The following is an 11,336-nucleotide window of genomic DNA, read 5'->3' as shown; positions in this document are numbered from 1 at the left end:
TCTCGCCAAGTTTACGGCCTTCATCGATCATTCGGGCATCCTCAGAGTCGGAGGCCGACTCAAGCATTCTCAATTGGACTCTGAATGCAAGCACCCAGCCATCTTGCCACGGGATTCATATCTGTCCCGACTCATTATATCTCGCCCATCTAAGGACTCTTCACGGCGGAACTCAGGTAACCTTGACTTATCTTCGCCAGGCTTACTGGATCGTTGGTGGCCGAGCTCCAGTAAGATCTCACATTTTCCGCTGCGTTCAGTGTGCTCGACAACGAGGCGTAAGGGCACAGCAACTCATGGGTCAACTGCCATCTCGCATTACGCCATCTCGTCCCTTTCTCAACACAGGGGTTGATTACGCCGGCCCCCTCACTCTTAAAACTTGGCGAGGACGAGGGGCTAAGTGTCACAAGGGATGGTTATCTTTGTTTGCTTCTCAACTTCGGCGGTTCATCTGGAGGCAGTGACGGACTACTCGACAGACGGATTCATCGCAGCGTATCGGCGGTTAACGGGACGGCGAGGTATCTGCCAAACTCTTTTTAGCGACTGTGGAACCAATTTTCAGGGGGCAGATACATCTCTTAAGCGGCTATTCAATGCGGGATCAAAGGAATTCTCGGAACTCGCTCAGCTACTGACCCATGACGGCACCACTTGGATCTTCAATCCTCCAGCAGCCCTTCACTTCGGCGGTAAATGGGAGGCCGCTGTCAAATCGGTCAAGCATCATCTGCGAAGAACTATAGGCGAGACTGCCCTAACCTATGAAGAACTTACGACTCTTCTAGTTCAAATCGAGGCAGTCCTCAACTCCAGGCCATTGTGTCCACTTTCTGACGACCCAGAAGACCTGGCAGCCCTCACTCCCGGGCACTTCATCATCGGGGCAGCGCCAACTACAATTCCGGAGCCATCTCTCTCCGCAGTGCCCCTCACAAGGTTATCTGGGTGGCAGGTCATTCAGCAGCAATTCCAGCATTTCTGGTCCCGTTGGTCAGCTGAATGTCTTCAACATCAGCTAGCGATATCGAAATCGCATCATCCCTCCACACAAATCAAAGTCGGCTCTCTTGTACTTCTCACGGATGAGAGATTCCCCCCATCAAAATGGCCTCTTGCTCGGGTCACACAGCTTCATCTTGGCTCGGACGGTCTCTGCAGAGTGGTCACCCTCAAGACGGCCACTACAGAACTCAAGCAGCCTATCACCAAGTTGGCAGTGCTTCCGACGACACCAGATCAACCCTCACCCACGGAGCAACCAGCAACGGATTCGGCCTCAACATCACCAATAGCATAATTCTTCAACGCTGTTGTAGAAGGCGGGCGGAATGTTCAGAAAATATCGCGACTTTCGCGCAATCTCATCACCATCATCTTACTCACTCTAGTCCTTCTCTTTAGTGCTCTTTCTCCCTTCCTTTTCTCTCTCATACGCAACCTCAACCCAATCCCGATGCCGGTCTTATCAATCCAATCAGCATCAAACACTCTTCCCGGATACACGTGCGACGCCATGTTGAAGCATACGAATATTACATTCGAATTGCTTACGGATATCGACATGGTTATGTTTATCGAACGCGGAATACGTGGTGGTTTGAGTCAATGTTCCAACAGATACGCACATGCTAATAACAAGTATATGCAATCGTACGATCCATCGAAACCTTCAACGTATCTCACGTATTTTGATGTAAATAATTTGTACGGATGGGCAATGTGTCAACCCTTGCCCTATGCAGATTTTCGATAGGTCGACGACTGGTATCCGATTTTGATACATCATCGATCGCGCTCGATTCGCCTATAGGCTACATCCTTGAAGTCGATCTCGAGTATCCGCAACGTGTTCACGATGCGCACACTGACCTACCGTTTTGTCCGACACGCGACAAACCACCTGGTAAGCAGCAGGATAAGCTGCTCGCAACCTTATATGATAAGAAGCGTTACGTAATACATTACCGCAACCTGCAGCAATGCACGCGACACGGACTTCGAATTACAAAAATACATTGAATATTACAGTTTTCACAATCTCCATGGCTTCTCAGTTATATCGAACTCAATACACAATTCCGAACACTCGCAAAAAATGATTTTGAAAAAAATTTATATAAATTAATGAATAATGCGGTATTTGGCAAAACGATGGAAAATGTGCGCAATCACGTTAATATTAAGCTCGTGACACATTGGGATGGAAGATATGGCGCAGAGGCGATGATCGCAAAACCAAAATTTCATAGTAGAAGCATTTTCAAAGAATCTGATCGCCGTTGAATTGCGCAATCTCGAAGTTAAATTTAATAAACCAATCTACATGGGTATGTGTATACTCGACATATCCAAGACATGTTCGTACGAGTTTCACCACGATTACATAGTACCTATGTATCGAGAGAAATGTAAAGTCATGTACACCGACACCGACAGCCTCATATATCACGTCGAGTGTGAAGATGTATATGAGAATATAAAGCGCAACGTCGACAAATTCGATACCAGCGATTATGCGGTAGACAATGTGTACGGTATACCGCTCGCGAATAATAAGATACCGGGTTTAATGAAGGATGAAAATAATGGCGCCATCATGACCGAATTTGTCGGGCTTAAGGCAAAAATGTACGCATTGCGAGTAGATGGTAAGAAAGACACGAAAAAAGTAAAAGACGTCAAGAGTAACGTCGTCGCGAGAACGATAACATTCGACGATTACACGCAGTGTTTGAACGAAGAGATTGAAATGACGCGTCAGCAGTCTTGTATAAGATCTAAATTACACGAAGTATACACTATTCGTGAGACAAAAATTGCTCTAAGTCCGTACGATGACAAGCGGTATATCGTATCCGAAACCACCGACACGCTACCGTAGGGACATTATAAAATACCGTTGTAAATAAAAAGCATGTATATTTATTGTAAATAAAAAATTATGTATATTTATTGTAAATTAAAATTATATGTATATTTATTGTAAATTATATGTATATTTTACAATGTATACAATTTTGTTTATATTTGTAAAATATTATTATGTATTATTGTTAACATATTTATAATATATTATTTTTATGTATCCAAGAGTTGTGTGTAGTATCAAATCCCAGCCATTTCACATAAACCTTGCCACCCTTTTTGCGTATCACCTTTTCCACGAGATGTATGTCGGGATTAGCAATGCGTTGTAACTCGTATTCGTAAAATCCGCCGGCGACGGGATTTCCGCACGAATCTTTGAGTACATAGGTCACGGGATTAGTTTTCTGCACTTTAACGATCTTAAACACTTCGGTCGACCAATTTGGCGTGTAACCTTTGTCAAAGATGGTCTTGAATTTACTTACGCGTACCGGATCGCCTACTTTGAATCTTGCCGATACCGCAATCTTTACGTTGCTGTATACCGTATTTAAAAGTTTATCGGCGATCGCGGGAATAACATCGATAGGTCTCATACCGATAGTGCGATGTTTTCGCGCATTGTACTCTCCAACGAGCCGGGACAACGCGTCGATCCACTTGTAATTTCCATTAAGCGTAAACATTTTCCACATATTGTTCTTTAACGTTCGGTTGAATCGTTCCACGACCGAGGCTTTCATGATAGAGTACGTCGAATAATGATTAATGCTGTGTTTGTTCACGAGTTTCTGTACATTTGTGTTGTAAAATTCTTTTCCTGTCGGTTTGAAAATTTTTCGGACATCTTCCATCGTCTCGAATTATCTTTGCGATCGTATCCGATATCTCGTTTCCACTCTTACTCTTGAGCGGTACAGCCCACGCATACTTGCTCAACATATCGATAACTGTAAGTATGTAGTTGTAGCCTTTGTTAAATCGTGCATATGGACGCTTCTCGACCACATCCGCCTGCCACATATCGTCGTATCCGCGTACTATGACACGTCTACGAGGGAAATTTTTTCTCGATGGAGCATACAATTCTTCCACGAGGAGCTGTTTTTCAGAGGTCTTTTGCGACATATTTGATCGAGGCATAATTTGCAATAATGAGATAATTCCTCCACGTATATTCTTTATATATCTTTCTTCTCCTGCGCTGAATTAGATGTAGTCTGCGCGTGAGTTGCATACCGAAGCATTTTCTGCATCTCATCCATCATTATTTGCAGCGTTTATACATTCGTCTCGAGCGTGATTATTTTTTTCTCAAGTTCTTCCTGTCTGTCCTCCAAAAGCTTGACACGTATTTCCATGTACAGTTTGTTTGTGACATCAGTATCATCTTCCGGTTGCGCTACGCGTCGTATCTTGCGCGACCTTGCGTCAAAGCCGGAGGCTGTCTGACACAGAGCGTTATCGCGCACGTAATTTCTTAGTAATCCATTCCATTGATAGTATGAGTTGTTCGGTGTTCCCAACGATAATCCAAATTTATTAATCGACATTTCGATACAAACAATAATGACAGACTCGTTTCGCCAACGCATAGATTAATTTATAATAAGGCCAGCTTCGTAAAGTTCCTCGATAATTGATAATATTTCATTGTCGTGGGCATTGTTGCCGGCTTGACGCGAAGCTTTCAGCAATCGCAAGCGATCTACCAACTCGTTGGGATCATTCCAATGCACGTAATCGATCTTATTATCGTTTAACGTCATAGTTCGAGGTATGTTCATACCTCTTCCAGCTTTGTTTCAGGCGCTATTATATTTTTAATAGAGATTAATGGCGCTATTATATTTTTATACTTGTATCCCTAGTTATTTAACACTGGATTACGCATATCATTGCCACGTCTATGCGCATTTGTTGCCAGTAATATATTTTTGTATTTAATTTTATCATCGTCATTGTATACGTCACCGTCGGGTATTTTCTTGAAAATCAACTCGTAGAGACCTGGTGTTCCCATGTATCTTATTCCACCGATAATTATATTGTCATCTTTATCTACATCAAAAATTTTATCACCAAGCATCATTCCTTCGTTGGAAAATTTAACACCGTAAACATAATCCATACTGATATTTTTATCTTGACTCAAAATAGCTCCCACATATTTTTGCCCTAGTGGACCCAGATGTGTGCGCAATGTATTTTGACCCTCGGACGTTTGTAACAGATGTTGAACCGACGTAGCAAGCGTTTCAGGCGTGGTTTCGAAAATTTCTTCCACATACGGAGACGATCTTTCGTACAATATTTGATTCGATTGTACATCTTTTATCGGAGTAGAAGTAACCACATTCGATAATTGTTCATTCGCTTACATTTTGATTGATTTGGAGTAGAAGTTATTAGCGAATCGTTCAATGATATATTTGACCTTGTTCGCTTTGTTCCAGACTCTTTTTTCAGATGCTTGTCTTCGACCATACTCGATGGTTCGATTTTTGCTTCATTAGATTCCACATTGATTGTATTTTCGACAAGTTGTTTTAGAGGTTCGAAAATTGCTTTAAAGTTCCTCTCCAATGCGACCTCTTCCTCCATTTGACCGGTTTTTAAAGAACGATATTTTTTGCGGATTGATTCGCTCGTTTTTACAATCTCTCTCGCAATCTTCTCACGGTCGTCACTGTCAATCGTCGTCGTCATGTTGCGCTCGGACGAAAATTTGTAAACGTTGCTTGATCGATATATCGATAGCGACTAACCACTTTACGGTATTGCAAAATCGTTAAATCCTCTTCGATATCATCCATTAGTCTGTAAACTGTCTTTATCAATCACTACAAATCCATTCTTGTGTTGCCAACATTTCTGACAGAATGCGCGAAAATCGCTGTAAGACATGTCAGTATTTACATGATCGTTGTATACATGTTTCAAGTTTGTACCATCCTGTTTAAATAAAATCAGTAAATTTGCATTGTCCCGTATAAGATGCTTGGGAATCTTGGCATACGTTTGACAAAGATAGAAACAGTCGACGCTCGAGTGTCGACCCATTGCAAAGTACTCTCTTATCGTATCTTGCTTATCGCACGCCACGTCGTCAAAGATAAAAATGGAATTCGGAAGCGCTTCGCTCGGTAGAATAACGTCACTATTATTAGAGAATGTAAAATAACCAATTTCATCGATCGATAATAGCAAATTTTCCAAGTATCGATATTTCGGTTGTTAAAGTGATTTCGAGTATACGTACACATTCTCGAAATGTACACCGTGTAAACTTTCTATCAAATTTATCAACACGTTAGTCTTACCGTAATTCGAAGGACCGCAAATGATACCGCGTATAGTAGTCGGCAGCATGTTTCCATGCTTGCGTATTTCTTTCTCGGACATTACTCGTGTTTTATCGTCAAAATTTATTACTTTGATTATCGTCGCTTCTCGCGCGAACCGCATATTTGCTCTCGCGAATCTCAAATCAGATTTTGGAAAATGAGTCATCGGGGCTCTATTTATAGAGGCGCACCGAATCGAAACCGCTCACAAGGGGACCCCGCAACATGATATAAATGGATTTAGATGGGACTCAGATATGTTGTAGAGATATTTGCCCTAAGTACCAGGCTAACGGAAATTTACGCACTACGGCTTGGTTTCCGAGAAAATGTACGGTAGAGTTTCACGCGCGGTATGTATACCAGTAACTGTGCTACGTTGTCGAGCAAGCGAGCGTGGCGCAGTAGGCAAGGTTCACGGCTGGCACGCTGCTGGCCCGTGTTCAAGTCCCGTCGGCGCGCGACATTTTTTTTCAATTTTTTTATTTTTTTTCTCGTTTACGTATCTAATCTAACTTAATATCAATAACAAACATTGCATTACAAAGTTGCGGGAAAAAAATCGCCGCGTTCCCCCTCCCCCCTCTCCGCGGACCCTGCGCCTACCGTTTCGCCGCGTTCCCCCCGCGTGACGTCATACCCCCGCGCCGGTTTTTCCTCGCCCCTCACCCCCCCTCAGAGGACTACGGCTTAGAACTCTCCTAATAACACTACTCATATAATTGAAATAAATTATTTTTTGGTGAATAGTCTTGATACTTATTGGACAGACCCTGTATTATACATATTTAATGTACAAAGATGCTGTCACCAGTTCTGACAAAGAAAATTGGATTCAAGCAATAAATAAAGAAAAGAAATCACTGAAAAAAATAATATTTGAGAAATAATTGACATTACGATATTGAAACAAGAAAACCATTACATAGTAAATAGATTTTCAGGATAAAATAAGATAGAAGATATAAGACAAGTAGTAAAGAGATATGAACAACGCGTAATAGATCAACAAGATATTTTGAGTCCGATGATAGAAACAACAACAATAAGAAGCTTGTTTGCTATAGCAACATTGAATAAATATCAAATAGTGATAATTGATGTAAAAATGTTTTTGTATATGATGAATTACAAGATGAAGTATATTTGTATCCTCCAGAAGGATATAATTGTAAAAATAAAATATTCAAATTAGCAAGAGCATTATATGATCTTAAGCAAGCACTAATAAGATGGAATCTATGATTTACAAATTTCTTAAAAGAAAAAGGATCTCACCAATTAAAAAGTGAACAATGCTTATCTAAAAAAAAAATTGAAAATTAATTTTAGGAATTTATGTTAATGACGGAATTATGATCGGCAGTAATCTTGAAGAAATAAATCAAATAATCAATAAATTAAAACAAGAGTTTAAGATGATTACAATACAAAAATCTATGTCCTATGTTGGATTTGACATAACAAGAAAAGAAGACAAAATAGAAATATTACAAATTGAGTATATTAAGAAAATACAAAAACCAAATCCTTTACTCTATAAAGAACTTAACAAGAAGATCTGAATCCGAAGGAAATGCAGAGAAGCGAAAGAATAAGGATGTCTGAGAAGTGTAGGGAAATCGAAGTACTTCAAGAAAAACACGATGCGTTCAATATGCACAAAAAAGTAAAGGAAATGACAAATCAAGCTCGAAAATATTAAATTTTAATCCTACGGGATACAAACAATGAAATAATTCTGGGAATGGAAGCAAAACTTCAAAGATTGAAGGAATACGTAGAGCTTTTTGATGACAATAGGCCGAGACAAAAACAAACGAAACTGGTCCATAAATCACTAGAGGCGAGATTATCCACGCAATAAAAGCTGAGAAGAACGGAAAAGTTACTGGCGCAGACAACATATATGCTGTAGGTCATTAAATTAATAGCCGACCAAGAAGGAAGGGGATTAGATTTCCTAACCTCACTCTTCAATGCAATCTATAAATCAGGAAATATCCCTTCTGATTGGTTGAAATCGACATTTACCACTTTGCCGAAAAAGACTCACGCCTCGCGCTGTAATGACTATCGCATGATCAGCCTCATATGTCTCACGTTCTCAAAATATTCCTTAGAATAATTCACACTCGAATCTTCAAGAAATGCGAATGTCAACTGGATGAAACCGAATTCGGGTTCCGAAATGGCCTCGGCACTCGGGAAGTGCTGTTCTCCCTGAATATATTAATGCGGGGACATAAACATCAAGGTATTCGCGTGCTTCATCGATTATAGAAAAGTCTTCGATTGCATTAAACACCATAAGATAATAAAAATCCTCAGAGCGACTGGGATCGATAGAGAAGAAATAATCTCAAATCTATACTGGCAACAAACTGCAGAAGTTAGACTACAGAAAACAACATCGACTCTTATCGAGAGAAGAGTGCAGTAGGGATGTGTCTTATTACCACCACTGTTCAATATATATTCAGAGGCTATCTTCATGAAAGCTTTAGAAGAAGTCACTGGTGGAATTAAAATTAATGGCAAGGCAATAAATAACATCAGATATACTGATGATAACGTTGTGCTGGCAGAGAACATATAAGACTTGCAAGACATGATGGACCGCATAGTTCAGCGCAGCGAGGGTTTTGGCCTCTTCATGAATACTGCGAAAACCAAAGTCTTAGTTTTCTCAAAATCGCCTATGCATGCTCATTTGATTATTAAAGGAACTACTGTAGAACAAGTCTCCTCTTTCAAATATCTTGGAACCATTGTGACCGGTCAGTATGACTCTAAGAAAGAGATCAGATCAAGAATGGAGCAGGCTAGAAAAACGTTTATAAGAATGAGGAAATTCTTCACGAGATCAGATCTAAGTTTGGGACTCAGGATCCGTATGATCAGGTTCTACATCTTCTCCATTCTGCTATACGGTTGCGAAAGCTGGACTCTCGACCCAGCTACGGAAAAGAAAATAGATGCCTTTGAAATGTATCTGTACCGTCGCATGTTGCGCATATCATGGATGCAAAAAATAACCAACGAGAAAGTCCTCAGCCGTATGCGGAAACAGAGAGAACTCATGCTTACCCAGAGAGAGAAAGACGCGATACATAAGACACCTGATGCAAGGAGAAAAATACGAACTCCTGCGACTGATCACCGAAGGCAAGAGTCAGGGGAAGAGATTTATCGGCAGACGTCAAAACTCCTGGCTAAAAGACATTAGAAAATGGTTTGGCTGCACTTCAGTAGACATCTTTCGCATGGCCGTATCTAAGATTATGTTAGCTGTGGGTATATAGAGGCGTGTTCGCCTTCGGAAGATGGCGTGAGGGATAGGTCAAGCGTACCGAGGTGAAGTCAATCACGAGACTTCTTTTTTAAGTGTCAACAATAAGAATATATTTACAGTATATTTACAGTTCTTAAGTTACTAAGTTTGGGTGGCCCTGAAAAGGGCCGTTTACGGGCTAACGCTGAGGGCGTTCCCGCCAAGTGATACGTGGCTCAGTTCGGGTTATTTGGAGGGAACCGATGTATGAGAGCGCGGGCACCAGAACGTGTCGAAGCGCTGGTGGAATCCCGGGTGGCGTGTAGCTGCGTTCCTCGCAAGCTGCCTCCGTCTGCGTGGCCGTGTCACGTGTGCTGGCTTCCCAATCGCTGTCCGATTGTGTGGAGTTGTCAGCCTGCGTCAGGGGCTGGTACTGCGTACCCCTGTGCACTCGTGTGCCCGGCTGCGATTGAGTTCCGCAATCTCGATGTAGGATCGGCGAGGCTGCAAGCGGTGATAAGAGCAGTGGCGGCAGGCCCCACGGCGTTGAGGGTGACGTGTAGCGTCGTACCCGGACGTCCCACTGGCTTAGGAAGAAACGTGGAGGTCGGGTGTATTGCACCGGCGCCAGCTCTATCCGATGTAGTCTCCACTCTCGGTAGTCCGTGCACACTCGGTCGCCTGTAGATTCTAGAGTCCTTTCGTCCTCACAGGGTGGCTGCCGTCTAGTCCCGGGTGAAGTGGGAGGCAGCTGCGGTCGAGGAAGGCTCAGGTCCTGCGGTAATACAGGAGGCAGCGTAGGCTGTCGCTATACCAAAAGAATCCGTAAGCTCGGACTGACTATCGGGCAGGAGGTCCTTTCCGCAGTCAGAGCGAGCCGCGAATCAAAATCTTCTCGCCGTACGCCGTCTTATAAACCCCACTCACTGGATTTCACTTGCTGGCGCCGACTCCCGCTCGTGGCCGCCTCACGGCAAGTCTTCGTGGCTCGCGCGGTGCTCGCGCGCGGGTTTCACGTGCTCCGCGCGTGAGAATTCGTTCGCGCGTCTACCGGGTAGTTCGCGCGTTATTGTGGTGGTTTCTCGAACCGCCACATTAGCCATTTGGATCGCCAATCTTCGAAAGGAGACGGCGTCATAAAAAGAAGAAGAAAATACTTAAACAAAACGATATGGAAAACTCAAAATACCAGTGAAGATACCCATTCAGTAAACAAAACAAACAAAAACTATACAGAAAAATAAAAAATATCAGATACAGAGAAATAATTGCAAGTCTATTATACTGTTACAACCCTATATTACATTTCTGTGCCACGATATTATGTCGCTCGATGTCGAAAAATGAAGATGATCTTCGGGACGAGCGATGTGTTTGTAGTTAAACAACGTCAGACATCTTGAAAATAAGAGCCGCTATCTTAGTCTTGTGATGGATGTCATTCCGTTCGGATATATTCGTTATTACGATTACCGATTATCTATTCTATGTTCTATGTTTATTGAGTTCTATGTTTATTGAGTTCTGCTATGTTTATTGAGTGTTTTTTATTTACATTGTGGTATGCGAGTGCCGATTGTGTCGTGCGCGCTTCGAGATAAATATCGACCCGCGGATATAACAATATCTATCCACAAAAACAAGACCCAATATTATATATGGTAACTTCTGTAGTAGATATATGTACCTTCACAAAAAAGAATTAGAGAAACACATACTAAAATATTTAAATGGAAATAAAGAACACGGCATTGAATATAAAAACAACAATAAAAATAATCTACTAGAAGCATATTGTGACGCAGATTATGCAGGAGATCCAAGAACAAGGAAAAGCACAA

General features: G+C 41.9%; 2 protein-coding genes across 2 annotated transcripts; one reads left to right on the top strand and one right to left on the bottom strand.

The window, feature by feature from the left end:
* Positions 1-415: 415 nt before the first annotated feature.
* On the top strand, positions 416-1,303 carry LOC138934953 (uncharacterized). Its single transcript, XM_070299124.1, has one exon. It carries the CDS (start codon positions 416-418, stop codon positions 1,301-1,303), a length of 888 nt encoding a protein of 295 aa, XP_070155225.1.
* A 1,765-nt stretch (positions 1,304-3,068) lies between these two features.
* Positions 3,069-4,002, bottom strand: LOC138934952 (uncharacterized). The gene is made up of 2 exons (XM_070299122.1): positions 3,780-4,002; positions 3,069-3,328 (listed from the first exon to the last, which is right to left on the bottom strand). Exons 1-2 carry the CDS (start codon positions 4,000-4,002, stop codon positions 3,069-3,071), a joined length of 483 nt encoding a protein of 160 aa, XP_070155223.1.
* Positions 4,003-11,336: the final 7,334 nt, after the last annotated feature.

This window comes from Polyergus mexicanus, unplaced genomic scaffold (assembly GCF_030449975.1).
Source record: "Polyergus mexicanus isolate NDT 795.1 unplaced genomic scaffold, iyPolMexi1.0 SCAF_7, whole genome shotgun sequence".
Classification (NCBI taxonomy): domain Eukaryota; kingdom Metazoa; phylum Arthropoda; class Insecta; order Hymenoptera; family Formicidae; genus Polyergus; species Polyergus mexicanus.
The sequence above is the reverse complement of the archived record's forward strand: the minus strand, read 5'-3'. Positions and strand labels throughout refer to the sequence as shown.